Here is a 24,096-nt window from a genome sequence, read left to right as displayed (position 1 = left end):
ATTAGCATATATAGTATACACACATACACATGTCTACCTGAAGTAATTGACATTGAAATGTAAATAACTAAAAAAAGTCAAAAAAAGAAAACTAAAACGTTTCCATGACGCCGCCGTTCATATAATTTCACTTTTTATGTTGATAACGTCATAGAGGTCTTGAGTGCCATAAATTTACCTGAAATGCGAAACTTTCGTTTATTAATAATAACCGAATTGCTTTCAAACTTTTCAGGATTATGTCCTATTATAATTGTGATGATGTTAATTTTTGCACTCCTGGGATGAACTTAAGGGGGGTAAATTGTGTGCATGGTAATATATGGTACTATTATTAACTTTATTTGTACAGATATCAGAATGGGATTTATGTATTTTGAGACCTAGATTTCATATAGTTGCTTCACTGTGTATTTTTTCAGATTCTTAGAACGGGACCTCTTTCACTTTTTGAGAACACATTTTGTGCCCTACCTCCCCTAGGTTTCACTCTTTATCAGAAAAAAGGTCAGTTTCGAGAAGTAATAACTGAGCCCGTTCATTTGATACCTCACATGACCATGTTCTGAGAAAAAAAGTGTACAGCCTCCTTTCGCATGCATGGGAAACCCCCCCTTAATATTCAACACAAAATGGCGCCACTCGCTCAATGTACAGAGATACACGGACCACCTTTTCTCCATAAGGGCAGATTTTTTCAAGCAGAAAAGAGGTGGCTACAAGGGTCCTGCGTATTTCAAACCAACCGGCATTCAAGAGGTGGTTGCGGTCGGCCGCTATTAGATTTCCAAGCAAGTAGCGAGCAGACGAAACGTCGGAAAACAGCAGCTTTACGTGCTGGAAATCCCCCGGATGTTTTAGCGTATGCTACGCAGATGAAATTGAGAGCGAGCGGTAGAAAATTTGAAGCAGACGTGGTGAAAAAAGTAACTGAAATACCAGGATTTGCTCAAAAACATATAAAAGATAAATATGTCCAAAAGCCAACATATTTACCAGTAACTGATGTTCTGTCTATGATAATTGAAGCTGAGTTATCCAAGAAACAATATAACGTCATCCGAAGTTATACGAAGCAAATATTCCCGCCTTACAAAGTTATTCAAAAAGAAAAATTGAAATGTTACCCAGAAAACATTTCATTAAAAGAAAGTGAAGCTGAGGTACCATTACAATCAATTTTAGACCATACTGCCAGTCGGCTACTGTCATCTCAAAAAGATGTCATTAGAAGTTTAGATCCATCTGATTCTCTAACCCTAATTTCAAAGTGGGGTTTCGATGGTAGTTCTAGTCACACGCAGTACAAACAAAAATTCATTTCAGAACTTGATGATAAGTTCGTGTTCATAACATCTCTTGTCCCATTACGACTGGAATCGGCAGTTAATAAAAATATTGTAGCCTGGAATAATCCTCGGCCATCGTCTTCCCGTTATTGTAGACCTATAAGCCTCCAATATCGAAAAGAAACAGAAAAACTTGCTAAAGATGAAAAAACAGATATTGGCGAACAAATTCAAAATTTACACAATACAACAATAACGATCGATGATAAAGAATACTCTGTGGCGCATAAAACCATATTCACGATGGTAGACGGCAAATTATGCAATGCCTTAAGTGAGACTAAATCTTCTCTCCGATGCTATTTATGCGGTGCAACATCTAAAGATTTCAACAACCTACAACAAATGTTATCGAGAAGTGTCGACGATGAGTTCTTATCGTTTGGTATTTCAGTGTTACACTCATGGATAAGAACATTTGAATTTTTACTGCAACTAGCATATAAATTACCAATCAAATCTTGGCGAATCACAAAAGAAACCAAAGATATTGTTGAGAACAACAAAAAAATTCTTCAAGAAAAATTTAGGAAAAAAATGTCGCTAATAATCGACCGACCAAAACCTGGATACGGTAACAGTAACGATGGGAATGTAGCCAGGAAGTTTTTTCAAAATTTTGAAGAATCCGCAACTATTTCTGGAGTTGATAAAGAACTTATTAGACGATTTTACATGATTCTACAAACAATTTCAAGTGGTTTCGATATAAATAAAGAAAAATTCAAAATTTATTGTTTAGAGACGGCCAAATTATACATACAATTATATCCATGGAACTATATGAGTCCGACCGTACATAAGATTTTAATTCATGGCCCAGAAATTATTTCGCACTCATTGTTACCAATCGGACAACTTAGCGAGGAAGCGCAAGAAGCCCGAAACAAAGATTTTAAGGCCTACAGGGAACATTTTAGCCGAAAGACTTCAAGACTTCACAATATTACAGACATTTTCAATAGACTTTTAATTTCTTCTGATCCCTTGATTACTAACCTACGAAAACTACCAACCCTAAAGAGAAAATCATTCGATAGAGAGGTTTGTGATATGTTAACGGTGGACTTGGATAATTCAGCTTCAACGTCATTACAAGACCTTCAAATTACGGATTCTGATGATTCCACCTAATCACATTCAAAATTTATTACTGGCTCTAAACTGAATTAAGCGCAAATAAATATACGTTCCATTTTTTTTCAATTATAATCATATTTTATTCAATATTGAATATTTTACTCTACTTACTGTACATAACAACTGAACCAAGTTTTGAAAATATGTTAAATGTTTTTGTTTCCACTTTTATTGTTCTAATTTTTGCGTATTATATTAAACACGCATATATTATTGCAAATTACGTCTTTTTATAGTTTATCCATGCCCTTACCCCGTTATTCATTACTTATAATAAGATTCTAACACGAAAAAAATGGTTTTGAAGTTTTGAGCACGAGCGCCTTGTAAAGGCCCCAGTGTGCGACGTCCTCCAATTCGATATCCCTAAAAGCTGCCTGGCGACCTGGCCTACGCCATCGTTCCACCTCAGGCAGGATCTGCCCCGTCTTCTTTTTCTACCACAGATATTGCCCTTATAGACTTTCGGGCTGGGTCATTCTCATCCATACGGATTAAGTGACCCGCCCATCGAAACCTATTGAGCAGGATTTTATCCAAAACCTGGCGGTCATAGTATCGCTCATAGATGTCGTCGTTATGTAGGCTACGCTAAAATATAGATTCTTCAAATTGGGAGGTGAGTGAATGAAATGCAGTAGCGAACATAAAAACTGAAAAAATCATATTTCCTGATATCTCTGTGTGATTCCGTAAACGAGCGTTTTTTGAATGGAAATTAGTAAAAATAAATAACTATTGTTCAAAATATTTAAAAACATTCTTAATAGGGTGGGAACTTTTGAAATAGGTCGGGATACCGGAAGGCGGGCGCTTCGGGTATAAAGGTTTTGTGTTCTTCTTATTGAGAAACTCGCTATGTACGATTTTCCATTCGTACATAGCTAAGAATACAAAATATTCCATCATATTTTGCCAAACCCGAAGATTCACATATGTAGACGACCTAAATACTGTGTTCACTCTAAATAAAAAAACATTGTCTATTACCGCATGACGATGCGTGCATATATATGTGCGCATCTAAATTGGTGTAACGCATCTTCACGCGTTTCAAGTTTACTCCGTGCACAAACGCATACATATACATATGTACATGTTAGGTACATAAATTCAAAACCGCTAGTAACCAAAACACACGGGTCTGTTATATTGGTTACTATCGACAAGCTTTATTAGCATATATAGTATACACACATACACATGTCTACCTGAAGTAATTGACATTGAAATGTAAATAACTAAAAAAAGTCAAAAAAAGAAAACTAAAACGTTTCCATGACGCCGCCGTTCATATAATTTCACTTTTTATGTTGATAACGTCATAGAGGTCTTGAGTGCCATAAATTTACCTGAAATGCGAAACTTTCGTTTATTAATAATAACCGAATTGCTTTCAAACTTTTCAGGATTATGTCCTATTATAATTGTGATGATGTTAATTTTTGCACTCCTGGGATGAACTTAAGGGGGGTAAATTGTGTGCATGGTAATATATGGTACTATTATTAACTTTATTTGTACAGATATCAGAATGGGATTTATGTATTTTGAGACCTAGATTTCATATAGTTGCTTCACTGTGTATTTTTTCAGATTCTTAGAACGGGACCTCTTTCACTTTTTGAGAACACATTTTGTGCCCTACCTCCCCTAGGTTTCACTCTTTATCAGAAAAAAGGTCAGTTTCGAGAAGTAATAACTGAGCCCGTTCATTTGATACCTCACATGACCATGTTCTGAGAAAAAAAGTGTACAGCCTCCTTTCGCATGCATGGGAAACCCCCCCTTAATATTCAACACAAAATGGCGCCACTCGCTCAATGTACAGAGATACACGGACCACCTTTTCTCCATAAGGGCAGATTTTTTCAAGCAGAAAAGAGGTGGCTACAAGGGTCCTGCGTATTTCAAACCAACCGGCATTCAAGAGGTGGTTGCGGTCGGCCGCTATTAGATTTCCAAGCAAGTAGCGAGCAGACGAAACGTCGGAAAACAGCAGCTTTACGTGCTGGAAATCCCCCGGATGTTTTAGCGTATGCTACGCAGATGAAATTGAGAGCGAGCGGTAGAAAATTTGAAGCAGACGTGGTGAAAAAAGTAACTGAAATACCAGGATTTGCTCAAAAACATATAAAAGATAAATATGTCCAAAAGCCAACATATTTACCAGTAACTGATGTTCTGTCTATGATAATTGAAGCTGAGTTATCCAAGAAACAATATAACGTCATCCGAAGTTATACGAAGCAAATATTCCCGCCTTACAAAGTTATTCAAAAAGAAAAATTGAAATGTTACCCAGAAAACATTTCATTAAAAGAAAGTGAAGCTGAGGTACCATTACAATCAATTTTAGACCATACTGCCAGTCGGCTACTGTCATCTCAAAAAGATGTCATTAGAAGTTTAGATCCATCTGATTCTCTAACCCTAATTTCAAAGTGGGGTTTCGATGGTAGTTCTAGTCACACGCAGTACAAACAAAAATTCATTTCAGAACTTGATGATAAGTTCGTGTTCATAACATCTCTTGTCCCATTACGACTGGAATCGGCAGTTAATAAAAATATTGTAGCCTGGAATAATCCTCGGCCATCGTCTTCCCGTTATTGTAGACCTATAAGCCTCCAATATCGAAAAGAAACAGAAAAACTTGCTAAAGATGAAAAAACAGATATTGGCGAACAAATTCAAAATTTACACAATACAACAATAACGATCGATGATAAAGAATACTCTGTGGCGCATAAAACCATATTCACGATGGTAGACGGCAAATTATGCAATGCCTTAAGTGAGACTAAATCTTCTCTCCGATGCTATTTATGCGGTGCAACATCTAAAGATTTCAACAACCTACAACAAATGTTATCGAGAAGTGTCGACGATGAGTTCTTATCGTTTGGTATTTCAGTGTTACACTCATGGATAAGAACATTTGAATTTTTACTGCAACTAGCATATAAATTACCAATCAAATCTTGGCGAATCACAAAAGAAACCAAAGATATTGTTGAGAACAACAAAAAAATTCTTCAAGAAAAATTTAGGAAAAAAATGTCGCTAATAATCGACCGACCAAAACCTGGATACGGTAACAGTAACGATGGGAATGTAGCCAGGAAGTTTTTTCAAAATTTTGAAGAATCCGCAACTATTTCTGGAGTTGATAAAGAACTTATTAGACGATTTTACATGATTCTACAAACAATTTCAAGTGGTTTCGATATAAATAAAGAAAAATTCAAAATTTATTGTTTAGAGACGGCCAAATTATACATACAATTATATCCATGGAACTATATGAGTCCGACCGTACATAAGATTTTAATTCATGGCCCAGAAATTATTTCGCACTCATTGTTACCAATCGGACAACTTAGCGAGGAAGCGCAAGAAGCCCGAAACAAAGATTTTAAGGCCTACAGGGAACATTTTAGCCGAAAGACTTCAAGACTTCACAATATTACAGACATTTTCAATAGACTTTTAATTTCTTCTGATCCCTTGATTACTAACCTACGAAAACTACCAACCCTAAAGAGAAAATCATTCGATAGAGAGGTTTGTGATATGTTAACGGTGGACTTGGATAATTCAGCTTCAACGTCATTACAAGACCTTCAAATTACGGATTCTGATGATTCCACCTAATCACATTCAAAATTTATTACTGGCTCTAAACTGAATTAAGCGCAAATAAATATACGTTCCATTTTTTTTCAATTATAATCATATTTTATTCAATATTGAATATTTTACTCTACTTACTGTACATAACAACTGAACCAAGTTTTGAAAATATGTTAAATGTTTTTGTTTCCACTTTTATTGTTCTAATTTTTGCGTATTATATTAAACACGCATATATTATTGCAAATTACGTCTTTTTATAGTTTATCCATGCCCTTACCCCGTTATTCATTACTTATAATAAGATTCTAACACGAAAAAAATGGTTTTGAAGTTTTGAGCACGAGCGCCTTGTAAAGGCCCCAGTGTGCGACGTCCTCCAATTCGATATCCCTAAAAGCTGCCTGGCGACCTGGCCTACGCCATCGTTCCACCTCAGGCAGGATCTGCCCCGTCTTCTTTTTCTACCACAGATATTGCCCTTATAGACTTTCGGGCTGGGTCATTCTCATCCATACGGATTAAGTGACCCGCCCATCGAAACCTATTGAGCAGGATTTTATCCAAAACCTGGCGGTCATAGTATCGCTCATAGATGTCGTCGTTATGTAGGCTACGCTAAAATATAGATTCTTCAAATTGGGAGGTGAGTGAATGAAATGCAGTAGCGAACATAAAAACTGAAAAAATCATATTTCCTGATATCTCTGTGTGATTCCGTAAACGAGCGTTTTTTGAATGGAAATTAGTAAAAATAAATAACTATTGTTCAAAATATTTAAAAACATTCTTAATAGGGTGGGAACTTTTGAAATAGGTCGGGATACCGGAAGGCGGGCGCTTCGGGTATAAAGGTTTTGTGTTCTTCTTATTGAGAAACTCGCTATGTACGATTTTCCATTCGTACATAGCTAAGAATACAAAATATTCCATCATATTTTGCCAAACCCGAAGATTCACATATGTAGACGACCTAAATACTGTGTTCACTCTAAATAAAAAAACATTGTCTATTACCGCATGACGATGCGTGCATATATATGTGCGCATCTAAATTGGTGTAACGCATCTTCACGCGTTTCAAGTTTACTCCGTGCACAAACGCATACATATACATATGTACATGTTAGGTACATAAATTCAAAACCGCTAGTAACCAAAACACACGGGTCTGTTATATTGGTTACTATCGACAAGCTTTATTAGCATATATAGTATACACACATACACATGTCTACCTGAAGTAATTGACATTGAAATGTAAATAACTAAAAAAAGTCAAAAAAAGAAAACTAAAACGTTTCCATGACGCCGCCGTTCATATAATTTCACTTTTTATGTTGATAACGTCATAGAGGTCTTGAGTGCCATAAATTTACCTGAAATGCGAAACTTTCGTTTATTAATAATAACCGAATTGCTTTCAAACTTTTCAGGATTATGTCCTATTATAATTGTGATGATGTTAATTTTTGCACTCCTGGGATGAACTTAAGGGGGGTAAATTGTGTGCATGGTAATATATGGTACTATTATTAACTTTATTTGTACAGATATCAGAATGGGATTTATGTATTTTGAGACCTAGATTTCATATAGTTGCTTCACTGTGTATTTTTTCAGATTCTTAGAACGGGACCTCTTTCACTTTTTGAGAACACATTTTGTGCCCTACCTCCCCTAGGTTTCACTCTTTATCAGAAAAAAGGTCAGTTTCGAGAAGTAATAACTGAGCCCGTTCATTTGATACCTCACATGACCATGTTCTGAGAAAAAAAGTGTACAGCCTCCTTTCGCATGCATGGGAAACCCCCCCTTAATATTCAACACAAAATGGCGCCACTCGCTCAATGTACAGAGATACACGGACCACCTTTTCTCCATAAGGGCAGATTTTTTCAAGCAGAAAAGAGGTGGCTACAAGGGTCCTGCGTATTTCAAACCAACCGGCATTCAAGAGGTGGTTGCGGTCGGCCGCTATTAGATTTCCAAGCAAGTAGCGAGCAGACGAAACGTCGGAAAACAGCAGCTTTACGTGCTGGAAATCCCCCGGATGTTTTAGCGTATGCTACGCAGATGAAATTGAGAGCGAGCGGTAGAAAATTTGAAGCAGACGTGGTGAAAAAAGTAACTGAAATACCAGGATTTGCTCAAAAACATATAAAAGATAAATATGTCCAAAAGCCAACATATTTACCAGTAACTGATGTTCTGTCTATGATAATTGAAGCTGAGTTATCCAAGAAACAATATAACGTCATCCGAAGTTATACGAAGCAAATATTCCCGCCTTACAAAGTTATTCAAAAAGAAAAATTGAAATGTTACCCAGAAAACATTTCATTAAAAGAAAGTGAAGCTGAGGTACCATTACAATCAATTTTAGACCATACTGCCAGTCGGCTACTGTCATCTCAAAAAGATGTCATTAGAAGTTTAGATCCATCTGATTCTCTAACCCTAATTTCAAAGTGGGGTTTCGATGGTAGTTCTAGTCACACGCAGTACAAACAAAAATTCATTTCAGAACTTGATGATAAGTTCGTGTTCATAACATCTCTTGTCCCATTACGACTGGAATCGGCAGTTAATAAAAATATTGTAGCCTGGAATAATCCTCGGCCATCGTCTTCCCGTTATTGTAGACCTATAAGCCTCCAATATCGAAAAGAAACAGAAAAACTTGCTAAAGATGAAAAAACAGATATTGGCGAACAAATTCAAAATTTACACAATACAACAATAACGATCGATGATAAAGAATACTCTGTGGCGCATAAAACCATATTCACGATGGTAGACGGCAAATTATGCAATGCCTTAAGTGAGACTAAATCTTCTCTCCGATGCTATTTATGCGGTGCAACATCTAAAGATTTCAACAACCTACAACAAATGTTATCGAGAAGTGTCGACGATGAGTTCTTATCGTTTGGTATTTCAGTGTTACACTCATGGATAAGAACATTTGAATTTTTACTGCAACTAGCATATAAATTACCAATCAAATCTTGGCGAATCACAAAAGAAACCAAAGATATTGTTGAGAACAACAAAAAAATTCTTCAAGAAAAATTTAGGAAAAAAATGTCGCTAATAATCGACCGACCAAAACCTGGATACGGTAACAGTAACGATGGGAATGTAGCCAGGAAGTTTTTTCAAAATTTTGAAGAATCCGCAACTATTTCTGGAGTTGATAAAGAACTTATTAGACGATTTTACATGATTCTACAAACAATTTCAAGTGGTTTCGATATAAATAAAGAAAAATTCAAAATTTATTGTTTAGAGACGGCCAAATTATACATACAATTATATCCATGGAACTATATGAGTCCGACCGTACATAAGATTTTAATTCATGGCCCAGAAATTATTTCGCACTCATTGTTACCAATCGGACAACTTAGCGAGGAAGCGCAAGAAGCCCGAAACAAAGATTTTAAGGCCTACAGGGAACATTTTAGCCGAAAGACTTCAAGACTTCACAATATTACAGACATTTTCAATAGACTTTTAATTTCTTCTGATCCCTTGATTACTAACCTACGAAAACTACCAACCCTAAAGAGAAAATCATTCGATAGAGAGGTTTGTGATATGTTAACGGTGGACTTGGATAATTCAGCTTCAACGTCATTACAAGACCTTCAAATTACGGATTCTGATGATTCCACCTAATCACATTCAAAATTTATTACTGGCTCTAAACTGAATTAAGCGCAAATAAATATACGTTCCATTTTTTTTCAATTATAATCATATTTTATTCAATATTGAATATTTTACTCTACTTACTGTACATAACAACTGAACCAAGTTTTGAAAATATGTTAAATGTTTTTGTTTCCACTTTTATTGTTCTAATTTTTGCGTATTATATTAAACACGCATATATTATTGCAAATTACGTCTTTTTATAGTTTATCCATGCCCTTACCCCGTTATTCATTACTTATAATAAGATTCTAACACGAAAAAAATGGTTTTGAAGTTTTGAGCACGAGCGCCTTGTAAAGGCCCCAGTGTGCGACGTCCTCCAATTCGATATCCCTAAAAGCTGCCTGGCGACCTGGCCTACGCCATCGTTCCACCTCAGGCAGGATCTGCCCCGTCTTCTTTTTCTACCACAGATATTGCCCTTATAGACTTTCGGGCTGGGTCATTCTCATCCATACGGATTAAGTGACCCGCCCATCGAAACCTATTGAGCAGGATTTTATCCAAAACCTGGCGGTCATAGTATCGCTCATAGATGTCGTCGTTATGTAGGCTACGCTAAAATATAGATTCTTCAAATTGGGAGGTGAGTGAATGAAATGCAGTAGCGAACATAAAAACTGAAAAAATCATATTTCCTGATATCTCTGTGTGATTCCGTAAACGAGCGTTTTTTGAATGGAAATTAGTAAAAATAAATAACTATTGTTCAAAATATTTAAAAACATTCTTAATAGGGTGGGAACTTTTGAAATAGGTCGGGATACCGGAAGGCGGGCGCTTCGGGTATAAAGGTTTTGTGTTCTTCTTATTGAGAAACTCGCTATGTACGATTTTCCATTCGTACATAGCTAAGAATACAAAATATTCCATCATATTTTGCCAAACCCGAAGATTCACATATGTAGACGACCTAAATACTGTGTTCACTCTAAATAAAAAAACATTGTCTATTACCGCATGACGATGCGTGCATATATATGTGCGCATCTAAATTGGTGTAACGCATCTTCACGCGTTTCAAGTTTACTCCGTGCACAAACGCATACATATACATATGTACATGTTAGGTACATAAATTCAAAACCGCTAGTAACCAAAACACACGGGTCTGTTATATTGGTTACTATCGACAAGCTTTATTAGCATATATAGTATACACACATACACATGTCTACCTGAAGTAATTGACATTGAAATGTAAATAACTAAAAAAAGTCAAAAAAAGAAAACTAAAACGTTTCCATGACGCCGCCGTTCATATAATTTCACTTTTTATGTTGATAACGTCATAGAGGTCTTGAGTGCCATAAATTTACCTGAAATGCGAAACTTTCGTTTATTAATAATAACCGAATTGCTTTCAAACTTTTCAGGATTATGTCCTATTATAATTGTGATGATGTTAATTTTTGCACTCCTGGGATGAACTTAAGGGGGGTAAATTGTGTGCATGGTAATATATGGTACTATTATTAACTTTATTTGTACAGATATCAGAATGGGATTTATGTATTTTGAGACCTAGATTTCATATAGTTGCTTCACTGTGTATTTTTTCAGATTCTTAGAACGGGACCTCTTTCACTTTTTGAGAACACATTTTGTGCCCTACCTCCCCTAGGTTTCACTCTTTATCAGAAAAAAGGTCAGTTTCGAGAAGTAATAACTGAGCCCGTTCATTTGATACCTCACATGACCATGTTCTGAGAAAAAAAGTGTACAGCCTCCTTTCGCATGCATGGGAAACCCCCCCTTAATATTCAACACAAAATGGCGCCACTCGCTCAATGTACAGAGATACACGGACCACCTTTTCTCCATAAGGGCAGATTTTTTCAAGCAGAAAAGAGGTGGCTACAAGGGTCCTGCGTATTTCAAACCAACCGGCATTCAAGAGGTGGTTGCGGTCGGCCGCTATTAGATTTCCAAGCAAGTAGCGAGCAGACGAAACGTCGGAAAACAGCAGCTTTACGTGCTGGAAATCCCCCGGATGTTTTAGCGTATGCTACGCAGATGAAATTGAGAGCGAGCGGTAGAAAATTTGAAGCAGACGTGGTGAAAAAAGTAACTGAAATACCAGGATTTGCTCAAAAACATATAAAAGATAAATATGTCCAAAAGCCAACATATTTACCAGTAACTGATGTTCTGTCTATGATAATTGAAGCTGAGTTATCCAAGAAACAATATAACGTCATCCGAAGTTATACGAAGCAAATATTCCCGCCTTACAAAGTTATTCAAAAAGAAAAATTGAAATGTTACCCAGAAAACATTTCATTAAAAGAAAGTGAAGCTGAGGTACCATTACAATCAATTTTAGACCATACTGCCAGTCGGCTACTGTCATCTCAAAAAGATGTCATTAGAAGTTTAGATCCATCTGATTCTCTAACCCTAATTTCAAAGTGGGGTTTCGATGGTAGTTCTAGTCACACGCAGTACAAACAAAAATTCATTTCAGAACTTGATGATAAGTTCGTGTTCATAACATCTCTTGTCCCATTACGACTGGAATCGGCAGTTAATAAAAATATTGTAGCCTGGAATAATCCTCGGCCATCGTCTTCCCGTTATTGTAGACCTATAAGCCTCCAATATCGAAAAGAAACAGAAAAACTTGCTAAAGATGAAAAAACAGATATTGGCGAACAAATTCAAAATTTACACAATACAACAATAACGATCGATGATAAAGAATACTCTGTGGCGCATAAAACCATATTCACGATGGTAGACGGCAAATTATGCAATGCCTTAAGTGAGACTAAATCTTCTCTCCGATGCTATTTATGCGGTGCAACATCTAAAGATTTCAACAACCTACAACAAATGTTATCGAGAAGTGTCGACGATGAGTTCTTATCGTTTGGTATTTCAGTGTTACACTCATGGATAAGAACATTTGAATTTTTACTGCAACTAGCATATAAATTACCAATCAAATCTTGGCGAATCACAAAAGAAACCAAAGATATTGTTGAGAACAACAAAAAAATTCTTCAAGAAAAATTTAGGAAAAAAATGTCGCTAATAATCGACCGACCAAAACCTGGATACGGTAACAGTAACGATGGGAATGTAGCCAGGAAGTTTTTTCAAAATTTTGAAGAATCCGCAACTATTTCTGGAGTTGATAAAGAACTTATTAGACGATTTTACATGATTCTACAAACAATTTCAAGTGGTTTCGATATAAATAAAGAAAAATTCAAAATTTATTGTTTAGAGACGGCCAAATTATACATACAATTATATCCATGGAACTATATGAGTCCGACCGTACATAAGATTTTAATTCATGGCCCAGAAATTATTTCGCACTCATTGTTACCAATCGGACAACTTAGCGAGGAAGCGCAAGAAGCCCGAAACAAAGATTTTAAGGCCTACAGGGAACATTTTAGCCGAAAGACTTCAAGACTTCACAATATTACAGACATTTTCAATAGACTTTTAATTTCTTCTGATCCCTTGATTACTAACCTACGAAAACTACCAACCCTAAAGAGAAAATCATTCGATAGAGAGGTTTGTGATATGTTAACGGTGGACTTGGATAATTCAGCTTCAACGTCATTACAAGACCTTCAAATTACGGATTCTGATGATTCCACCTAATCACATTCAAAATTTATTACTGGCTCTAAACTGAATTAAGCGCAAATAAATATACGTTCCATTTTTTTTCAATTATAATCATATTTTATTCAATATTGAATATTTTACTCTACTTACTGTACATAACAACTGAACCAAGTTTTGAAAATATGTTAAATGTTTTTGTTTCCACTTTTATTGTTCTAATTTTTGCGTATTATATTAAACACGCATATATTATTGCAAATTACGTCTTTTTATAGTTTATCCATGCCCTTACCCCGTTATTCATTACTTATAATAAGATTCTAACACGAAAAAAATGGTTTTGAAGTTTTGAGCACGAGCGCCTTGTAAAGGCCCCAGTGTGCGACGTCCTCCAATTCGATATCCCTAAAAGCTGCCTGGCGACCTGGCCTACGCCATCGTTCCACCTCAGGCAGGATCTGCCCCGTCTTCTTTTTCTACCACAGATATTGCCCTTATAGACTTTCGGGCTGGGTCATTCTCATCCATACGGATTAAGTGACCCGCCCATCGAAACCTATTGAGCAGGATTTTATCCAAAACCTGGCGGTCATAGTATCGCTCATAGATGTCGTCGTTATGTAGGCTACGCTAAAATATAGATTCTTCAAATTGGGAGGTGAGTGAATGAAATGCAGTAGCGAACATAAAAACTGAAAAAATCATATTTCCTGATATCTCTGTGTGATTCCGTAAACGAGCGTTTTTTGAATGGAAATTAGTAAAAATAAATAACTATTGTTCAAAATATTTAAAAACATTCTTAATAGGGTGGGAACTTTTGAAATAGGTCGGGATACCGGAAGGCGGGCGCTTCGGGTATAAAGGTTTTGTGTTCTTCTTATTGAGAAACTCGCTATGTACGATTTTCCATTCGTACATAGCTAAGAATACAAAATATTCCATCATATTTTGCCAAACCCGAAGATTCACATATGTAGACGACCTAAATACTGTGTTCACTCTAAATAAAAAAACATTGTCTATTACCGCATGACGATGCGTGCATATATATGTGCGCATCTAAATTGGTGTAACGCATCTTCACGCGTTTCAAGTTTACTCCGTGCACAAACGCATACATATACATATGTACATGTTAGGTACATAAATTCAAAACCGCTAGTAACCAAAACACACGGGTCTGTTATATTGGTTACTATCGACAAGCTTTATTAGCATATATAGTATACACACATACACATGTCTACCTGAAGTAATTGACATTGAAATGTAAATAACTAAAAAAAGTCAAAAAAAGAAAACTAAAACGTTTCCATGACGCCGCCGTTCATATAATTTCACTTTTTATGTTGATAACGTCATAGAGGTCTTGAGTGCCATAAATTTACCTGAAATGCGAAACTTTCGTTTATTAATAATAACCGAATTGCTTTCAAACTTTTCAGGATTATGTCCTATTATAATTGTGATGATGTTAATTTTTGCACTCCTGGGATGAACTTAAGGGGGGTAAATTGTGTGCATGGTAATATATGGTACTATTATTAACTTTATTTGTACAGATATCAGAATGGGATTTATGTATTTTGAGACCTAGATTTCATATAGTTGCTTCACTGTGTATTTTTTCAGATTCTTAGAACGGGACCTCTTTCACTTTTTGAGAACACATTTTGTGCCCTACCTCCCCTAGGTTTCACTCTTTATCAGAAAAAAGGTCAGTTTCGAGAAGTAATAACTGAGCCCGTTCATTTGATACCTCACATGACCATGTTCTGAGAAAAAAAGTGTACAGCCTCCTTTCGCATGCATGGGAAACCCCCCCTTAATATTCAACACAAAATGGCGCCACTCGCTCAATGTACAGAGATACACGGACCACCTTTTCTCACCAAATTTCGTAACAATCGGTTCAGCCGTTTCTGAGTAAATCGGGTGTGACAATAAGGTTTTGTGTTTACACAAAAAATGGGAGCTTTCCCAACAATATCTTTTATGTAATTATTTCTCATTATACAGGGCGTCCCGTTCACGATGATAGATAGTACCATGGATAGTCGAGCTCCTCAATCGTGCTCTGAAGTGTGATTCGGGCGCTGGCTGGAATCGCTATAAGAGGCACAGAAGGCTCTAAAGAAGGGCATAAGATTGGCTAAACGATCATCATGGAGACGCCTTTGCGAAGAGACTAACTCTCTTGAGGCAACCTCAAAGCTGAAGTGGATTCTGGTTAAAGAACGTAGCCAGCAACTGGGTTATTTACGTTTACAGAACGGGAAGTATACAGAAAGCAATGAAGAAACGGGAAACCATTTGCTTGGAGTGCACTTCCCACGCAGCTAATCTCGAGGCCAACAGGTGCATATAGCCCTCAACCGAGAGACTGAAATCTGGCATGCAAAGTGGTATCACTGGAACAAGTAAAATGGGCATTTAACTCGTTCCATAGATACAAGTCTACAGGTCCGGATGGCATCATTTCTGCGCTAGTAGTAGAGGGAATGGATGCCCTGGGTCTACATATTCGGAATATATATCGCGCATGCCTAGCACATGCTTATATTCCAGTTAAATGGCGTGATGTGAAGGTGTTATTCATTCACAAACCAGGGAAATCCACCTACAGAGACGCAAAAAGCTTCCGACCGATCAGTCTAACGTCCTTTCTACTAAAAGGACTGGAAAGACTAGTAGATCGGTTCATAAGGGATAACACATTCCTAAGTGGTCACTTCACCATAGGCAGCACGCCTACCAGAAAGGAAAATCCACAGAGACAGCACTCCATGAACTTACGGCAAAAATTGAAAAAGCGATGTTCGAAAAAGAATACGCCTTAAGCTCATTCATGGACATCGAAGGTGTCTTCAATTATGCCTCATTTGCGGCAAGACAGCATGGAATCGACCGCTGCTAATCAGTTGGATAGTTCAAATGCTAGAGTGGAGAAAAATCCACATATCGGTCGGCTAGCAGCCTATTGAAGCAGGATGTCTTAGGGGTTGCCCACAGGGAGGGCTTCTCTCTCCACTGTTATGGCTCTTGGTAATGGATACCCTGCTGTGGCTCCTCGGAAAAATGACGACCATATTCCAGGCGGAGATGTATGCCATTTCATTGGCAGCAGAAGAATGTCTGCGACAAAAATTGAGGGGTCGCATCATTCGAATCTGTTCCGACAGTCGGGCGGCATTTCAGCACTAAATAGCAACATTCCTGATGTGGGTGCCGGGGCACTCTAACATCGCTGGTAATGAGGAGGCTGACAGGCTGGCTCGCCGAGGGTGCGGATCCACAATGGTGGGGCCAGAACCAGCTCTTGGAATCCAACCATCTACTGTCAAGTGTAATCTGAAGGGTGGAATTGCAAGGATTCAGGCAGCCGAGTGGAGAAATTTGGACTCTTGCCGGCAAGCGAAAATCCTTATGAAAGAGCCTCGGGCCACTAGAGCGGCATTTTTTTTGTCCTTAAGAACTGGGATATGAAAACCCCAGTAGGGCTTTTAACGGGACATTGTTCCTTAAACTACCATATGGAAAAGATTGGGGTAGTGGTTTCGGCAATGTGCAGAGGAAGAGGACACAGCCCTGCACTTTTTATGCAGCTACCCGGCATCCTCAGGTGAAGACGCCTTGGCAACTAGACTAACTAACCACTTGTTTGAGGAAAACTGGTATCTTTTGCGGTTACAAAATTATAATGTGTTTCGTGGATAGTGTCAAAAAGCTTGACCTTCGCAACAAAATCACAATTTACCACTCCTTCAAACATTTAATCCCAGATTGGATAAAATTTTCGGAAACTACATAACATTTCTTGTAAATGCATATTTTTTCAATTGCAAAGATCACCATCATTTCGAAGATATAGTTGTTCAAAAATTTTCAAAATCGATTTTTCATTTAAATTTCAAAATACAAGATCATAACGATCCTTTCAACTTAAATACTTGCAGAGTTGGCAAAACTTGCCTCATTATGATCGTCTTCAAAGCAAAACTGAAGATGAGATCCCCGCGGAAATTAGAACTCCGCTCATTGCTCGAAAATGATGTGTATAACGTTGATGTGGTCAAAGAAGGATCCAGGGTAGAACTCAACCTGCTTTCTTTCGATTAAGCTTTCGAGATGTAAAGAATTAAAACGTAACACCGTCTCCAGTGGGAAGAGGGAATAAGTTGTTCCCGAAATATCGATATTTGCTTAATAAAATAATGATTACTAGCGGCGGAGACGGTGTTACGTTTTAATTCTTTAAACCTTTTCGCTAGAAACACCGCGAGCCACACATTGATCATATTTCGAAATGTTCTTTAATACGTTTCAAGACAAATAACTCTCCAATTATCGCATTCAATCAGGGTTTTCTTTTTCAGAATTGTGACAATCATCTCCCTTTTTCAGTCACTGGGAAATATCTCAGATTCCCAAGATTTACGGATGATTAGAAAAAACAACAGGAGCTGAGATGAACAGTGAACGCAGAGAGACCATCAAGCCTAGCAGCCTTGCTCTGCTTGAGTGCATTCGTAGCCGAGATAATTTCTCTTCTGTTTGGAGGAGTAGTCAAGCCTAGCAGCCTTGCTCTGCTTGAGTGCATTCGTAGCCGAGATAATTTCTCTTCTGTTTGGAGGAGTAGTCCTTATCTGCATGTTACGGTAGCTAGCCATTTCATCAACAAGAAATGAAACTTCACCAGACGTTATACGATTGAGAATCGCGATAAAATTTCCCCTCCACCTCTTAAGACGTTCGACATCGTGGACAGGGAGTCTACCGTTAACTTCCCTTACAACGCCCTCGGGAGACTTGCAACTACTTTTGTGATGCTAGTAGATTTTTCCTACAACGGGATAGATCAACCATTTGCTGAAATGCTCATCTACGTTAAAATATATATCCCATTGTAGGAAAAATCAACTATATTGTTCTTAATTCTTTATAAAGTGAAGTCGTGAATAAAATTGACAAAATAGAAACTGATGAAACCGTGTTCAGCTTGAGGGAACGTAGTTCCTGACCTCTACTAGAAGATGCGGACGCGATGAGGTGGCGAAAGCAGGCGGTCATCAAGTGATAGTCTCGTTTGAGACTGGCGCTAGCGCCTCTTTTATTTCGCACATCCAGAAGACAGATCCTAAATCTACTGCTGATCACGATATGGTCGATCTGATTAGATGTACGTTACCGGTCAGTTGAGACAGGCAAATCCTTTTTAGTCATTAGTCCGAGTTGGGTTGGTCCCATCTACTTCCTGAGACGCCAAGGCGTTACACAGTCATGCAGACTGCACTGAGTCCTCCCTTCTTCTTTCTCAAACCGGCTTGAGACCATCTACGTGGAGAATAGGGCATCTACAATCTCTCCTCTTTCGTATGCTGTTTTTCCCATCATCATTCAATGGGAATCTGCTTCAGTTTCATTAAGACTACACTCAATACTGCGCAGGCAATTAGCACCCATGACCAGGGACATTGGAACCGGGACATCGGGTCCAAAGGCCCTCGCTCAATAGCCCGATCATCGCACCATCATAGAAAAGATGTAGAGTCCTAATAAAAATTAGGCTGAAAGTGAGCAATCTAATTTCATCTCCCTAGCAGCTTCCTGGAACATTTTATTCATAAGATGAAAAAAAATACTGATTTCTTTTACAAAAAAAAGCAGGTCTGAATATATATAGGTATATAGGTTCTCGCTGTTATGGAGGACGTTTGTGTTATGGAATTCTACTCAACATCTTGACATTTTGGATTTCATTAGGGTCACCTTGAAACATCCTTTATAAAAAAATTCTTATTTGCTCTCATTTATTTTTCTCAGAAAATAATTAGGTAGAAAAACGTCTACGTCAAAAATTCCAACATATGTAAGTTATCCTCCACAACATTTGTTCTTTATAAATTTGATCAATTCTCAAGTGCGCCAACGACAAAATATTAGATGGAAAATTGTGTTCGGTCTCTTCTCAGGCATTGAATCCTGCATGCAAGAATGGTGGAGTAGGTTCTAACAACAACGATGGCAATGCCACTTACACAAGTGGAAAAAGGTATATTTTACCTAAATTGGACTTTAATTTCGGAAAGAAAATTTTTGAATGTAGCCTCAATGATTTTGCCATAGTAACACGTCCTCTTCCTTACATTGAGTTCATAGCAACACCCTTCACAAATTATATGCATGTACAGGTAAAATTCAGGGAGATATAGTCTAGATTGATGCTTGCTCTTCCACACACTTTCTGGAATTAGTTGTCCGCCCTCCCGATCCCTGAGAACTGGTAGAGAAAAATCTCTTTTTATTATTTTATACCCATAAACATGGAAATCTGTATTTTGAAGAAAACATACATCACTTCTATCAATAATCATCACCCTCCAATTTAATTTTTATTTTGTCGTGTCCTTTCAGGAAAACACGTTCGACATAATGAAAATAATGTATTTCACCAATAGTTGAAAAGACGAGCCTAACGTGTATTTATAAACACAAAGCATAACTGCGAAAAACTCATTATGATACTTTTAGTATAGAATAGCCAAAAATATATATTTATTCCAAATATTTTCTAGTCTTTATCAATTACATTGTGTGCTATATTACGTATAATACTAAATTGAATTTAAAAGAAAATAGCATAATTTTATAATATCATAATTAACAACAATGGCAACTAGACTTGCAACACAACGAAATTTTGTTACCATTACTCCTGCAAATGCGAATAACGAAACAAATAACAAACACAACTCGACAAGCACAACCCCGGAAGATGTGATTACAATTACGCCCGCAGAGTCGGCTGATCAGAACACTAGTCAAAATGATAGCATTCAAATATCACACATAATGTCTCAGGTAAATTAATAGCTTTTCCATACCATCAAATACCGTTGTCCGAATATATTCGTTTTCTTTGTCTCCACAGAAAAAAATTATTCTGCAGACAGGTTCTTCAGGCGTCTCTGTTATTGATGTTGTTCCTATCGATGTATCTGATTCTAGTGATGAATCTCCTGTTACAGTGAATACAATATCCGCTGGTGTCAAGTCAGGTGCTGGTGGTGTTTCTGAAGCGAGAGATGACGCAACCTCTGGAACGCAGCAACAAGTTACCGCTCAGGTGGCAGTTGTAGAATCTCAAAGTCCTGGCGATTCCTCTGCAGGACCTCATTATATAACGGTTACGGGTAAGTTTATGAAGATTGTCAATGAACGTAAACGATAATACTAGCCCAATTTTTAAAAATTAAACGAAGTGTGTTTGGATTCAAGGATTTGGATTAAGATTGTGGTATTGTTTTATGTTGATCTGCAGGAATTAGAAATTTGTAGCCGGCTGAATAAACACCAACTAATCTTTTTGTAAAATTCACCGGGTTTCTGCAGCTATTGCATTTTGAGAGAAAACAAAACGCAGATGATTTAACTTTCACATTTTGTATTTTTATTACTGTATAATGCGATATCATCTAAAGCCAAAGTTGCTTCTGTATGAAGCCTTTTATGTGGGTTATTTGTTGATATTTAAGAGTAATATACACATTTTCTTCATTTCTAAAGTCCTGCGTAAAACATCATCATCGTCATCAACGGCGTAACAATCGGTATCCTGTCTAGGCCTGCCTTAATAAGGAACTCCATCCTGGCCATTCCGGTTTTGCGCCGAAGTCCACCAATTCGATATCCCTAAAAGCTGTCTGGCGTCCTAACCTACGCCATCTCAGGCAGGTGGTGCCTCGTCTTCTTTTTCTACCATAGATATTGCCCTCATAGACTTTCCGGGCTGGATCATCCTTATCAATACGGATTACCTCACCTGACGGTCATGGTATCGCTCATAGATTTCGTCGTTATGTAGGCTACGGAATCGTCCATCTTCATGTAGGGGGACCAAAAATTCTTCTCTCAAACGCGACCAAGAGTTCGCAATTTTTTTTGCTAAGAACCCAGGTCTCCGAGGAACACATGAGGACTGGCAAGATCATTGTCTTGTACAGTAAGATCTTTGATCCTATGGTGGGACGTTTCGAGCGGAACAGTTTTTGTAAGCTGAAATAGACTCTCTTGTCTGCCAACAACAGTGCACGGATTCCATCATCGTAGCGGTTATCGGTTGTAATTTTCGACCCTAGATAGGAGGAATTATCAACGATCTCAAAGTTGTAGTCTCCTATCTTCATTGTTTCATTGTTTTCGTTTGACCATTGCAATTCGATCTTGTTCGTTCTTTCGGTTTTGGTTTTGGCGCTGACGTTGCCACCATGTATTTCATCTTGCATTCATTAATCTCGCGCTGTTTGCTCGATCTGGATGAAGGTGGACCGTACATCTCGGATTCTTCCCATAATGTCAATATCGTCAGCGTAGGCCATTAGTTGGGTCGACTTGAAGAGGACGGTGCCTCTCACATTTACATCGGCATCGCAATTCACTTTCTCCAGGGTCAGATTAAAGAGGACGCATGATAGGCCTTGTCTTAGACCGTTGTTGATGTTGAATGGTCTCAAGAGTGATCCTGCTGCTTTTATCTGGCCCCGCACATTGTTTAGGAACGGTTTTTCCATCGCTTGCCGCATAGAGAAAATCTGATCTGTTGCTGATTTACGTGAAGTGAAGCCTCTTTGGTATGAACCAATGATGTTCTAGGCGTGTGGGGCTATCCGACCTAGCAAGATAGAGGAGAATATCTTATAGATAGTATTCAGCAAGGTGAACCCCTATAATTGCTGCGCTGCGTGATATCCCCATTTTTAAATATGAGACAGATAATGCCCCGTTGCCAGCATTGATTCGTTATCCCACACCATGACCACAAGCTGATGAACCGTTTGTATAGTTGGTCGCCTCCATATATAACCAATTCAGCTGTAATTCCATCGGCTCCTGGCGACTTATGGTTTTTAAGCCGATGAATTGCACGGACTGTTTCTTTTATACTTGGTCTTTCAGTTGGCGGGACCTCCATGTTACGGATATTTTGGTTGTTAAGCAATTCATCAAAATACTGAACCCATCGCTCCAATATGCCCATTCTGTCGGAAATCAGATTTCCCTCTAGATACATGGGAGGACTGACGCTTTCCTGAGGAGACCTAGAGCAAAATCAACTTCTATTCAATGCATGATTATTATTCTTTTACCACAGTAAACATATTCCATAATTCTTAAAGTAAATGTATAAAGTTCATTCCTTAACCCTGATATTAAAAAATTTATGTAGCCAGAAGCCTACATTATAGCAAAAAAAGAAAATGCACGAGAAAATATTCATTCATTAATCGACAAATTTGCAAAATGCTATGGAAACCATGAAATATACCTTTTACTTCGGTGTACTATACAGTTTACTTTGAAAAAAACTAAGATATTTCATGTTGCTAGATGTAAATGCCGAACTTAAAAGTAGGTGAACAGTTAGGTAAGTTCCTCCATATTACAATTTTCTAATAATTGCACTGTGTTCACAAGCCTAGCTGATTCGTTAAAAATCAATCTCTTTATCCTTTTACATCAAGCGAAAGCATTCTATAAAAAGACGTTTCCAAGAGTTTCATAGTCTTAAAAACTAAAATCTTATGTCTAAATTCTTAACTTTGGTTTGAAAATATTGTAAAGTAGGAAAGCACGTTTAGCTTAGATTTCCTGATATTCGAATGAAAACTCATTATTCAGTATATAATTATTTGTCTCCCTCCTTAACTGATGATGGACAATTAATAATGCTCATGAATTCCATGCATTACTTGAATAATATGATTCTCAAATCAATCTACTACGAAATCGTTTTTTTCGCATAAATTTGAACGCGAATTTAAATAATAACTAAATATTTACAATATTTTTTTTGTCAGATTAGCTGCACGGGGAATAGTCGTTTATGTTCCTTTGGTTGGTAATATGCGGTGGAATATAAAGATACTATGGCGGTTCGAAATTTGGTCGCCATAACCAATTTTTTCTTGATCTGTTGATATTAAGCTCCTTCACTTGAAAAGTTAATAACCGCAGGCTTTTCACCAATAAATGGTGAGAAGCTATTATCAGCCAACTGCAACGAATGCTCGATAATTTGTGATGTGGCGATTGTTTGTCGACAGAATGCCGAACAAGTACTGGAGTCCACCGGTCGGATTAAGTACAGATTTTCTCGCATCTTACGTTAAAACAAGTCGGGAAACCGGAAGCTTGACGCTTCAGGTATAAAAGGTTTTGTGTTTCCCTATGTGAGGAGCATAACGTAGTTCTTCATTGGCTTATAGCATTGATCCGATATATTGAAATCGCTCAGTTCTGGGCAGGTTACTGCCATTGCCAGAACTGAGCGATTTAAATATCTCGAACGGCGGATTACTGCCATTGCCAGAACTCAGCGATTTAAATATCTCGAGTCAATGCTATCAGCCAATGGAGAACTGCTTAATGAAATGGTTTCACGCATTAACTCAACCTGGATGAAGTGGCATTCCCCGACTGGTGTTCTTTGTGATCGACGTATCAGCGCACGTCCCAAATCTAAAATTTACTACAATGTCGTCAGTCTGCCGCTCTCTATAGATCTGAGTGTTGGCCGACTATAAAGGACAATGAACGCCGTTTTGCGGTAATGGGGACGAAAATGTTGCATTGCACTGGTGGCGTGACACGTTTT

General features: G+C 37.6%; 1 protein-coding gene across 6 annotated transcripts in view; it reads left to right on the top strand.

Moving 5' to 3' along the window:
* The window catches only part of LOC119651224 (DNA-binding protein RFX2), a 110,873-nt gene that overhangs the window by 21,101 nt on the left and 65,676 nt on the right, over positions 1-24,096 (top strand). For 5 of the 6 annotated variants that reach the window (XM_038054693.1, XM_038054694.1, XM_038054691.1 and 2 more), the window contains exons 2-3: positions 19,857-20,303; positions 20,374-20,635. In XM_038054693.1, the coding sequence (XP_037910621.1) occupies positions 20,112-20,303; positions 20,374-20,635 (454 nt within the window). In that variant the 5' untranslated portion in view covers positions 19,857-20,111. Of the gene's footprint in view, positions 1-14,873; positions 14,968-19,856; positions 20,304-20,373; positions 20,636-24,096 lie in introns of those variants that run through there. The other variant, XM_038054689.1, reaches the window with a different exon arrangement.

Source organism: Hermetia illucens, chromosome 3, assembly GCF_905115235.1.
Source record: "Hermetia illucens chromosome 3, iHerIll2.2.curated.20191125, whole genome shotgun sequence".
NCBI classification, from domain to species: domain Eukaryota; kingdom Metazoa; phylum Arthropoda; class Insecta; order Diptera; family Stratiomyidae; genus Hermetia; species Hermetia illucens.
The sequence above is the reverse complement of the archived record's forward strand: the minus strand, read 5'-3'. Positions and strand labels throughout refer to the sequence as shown.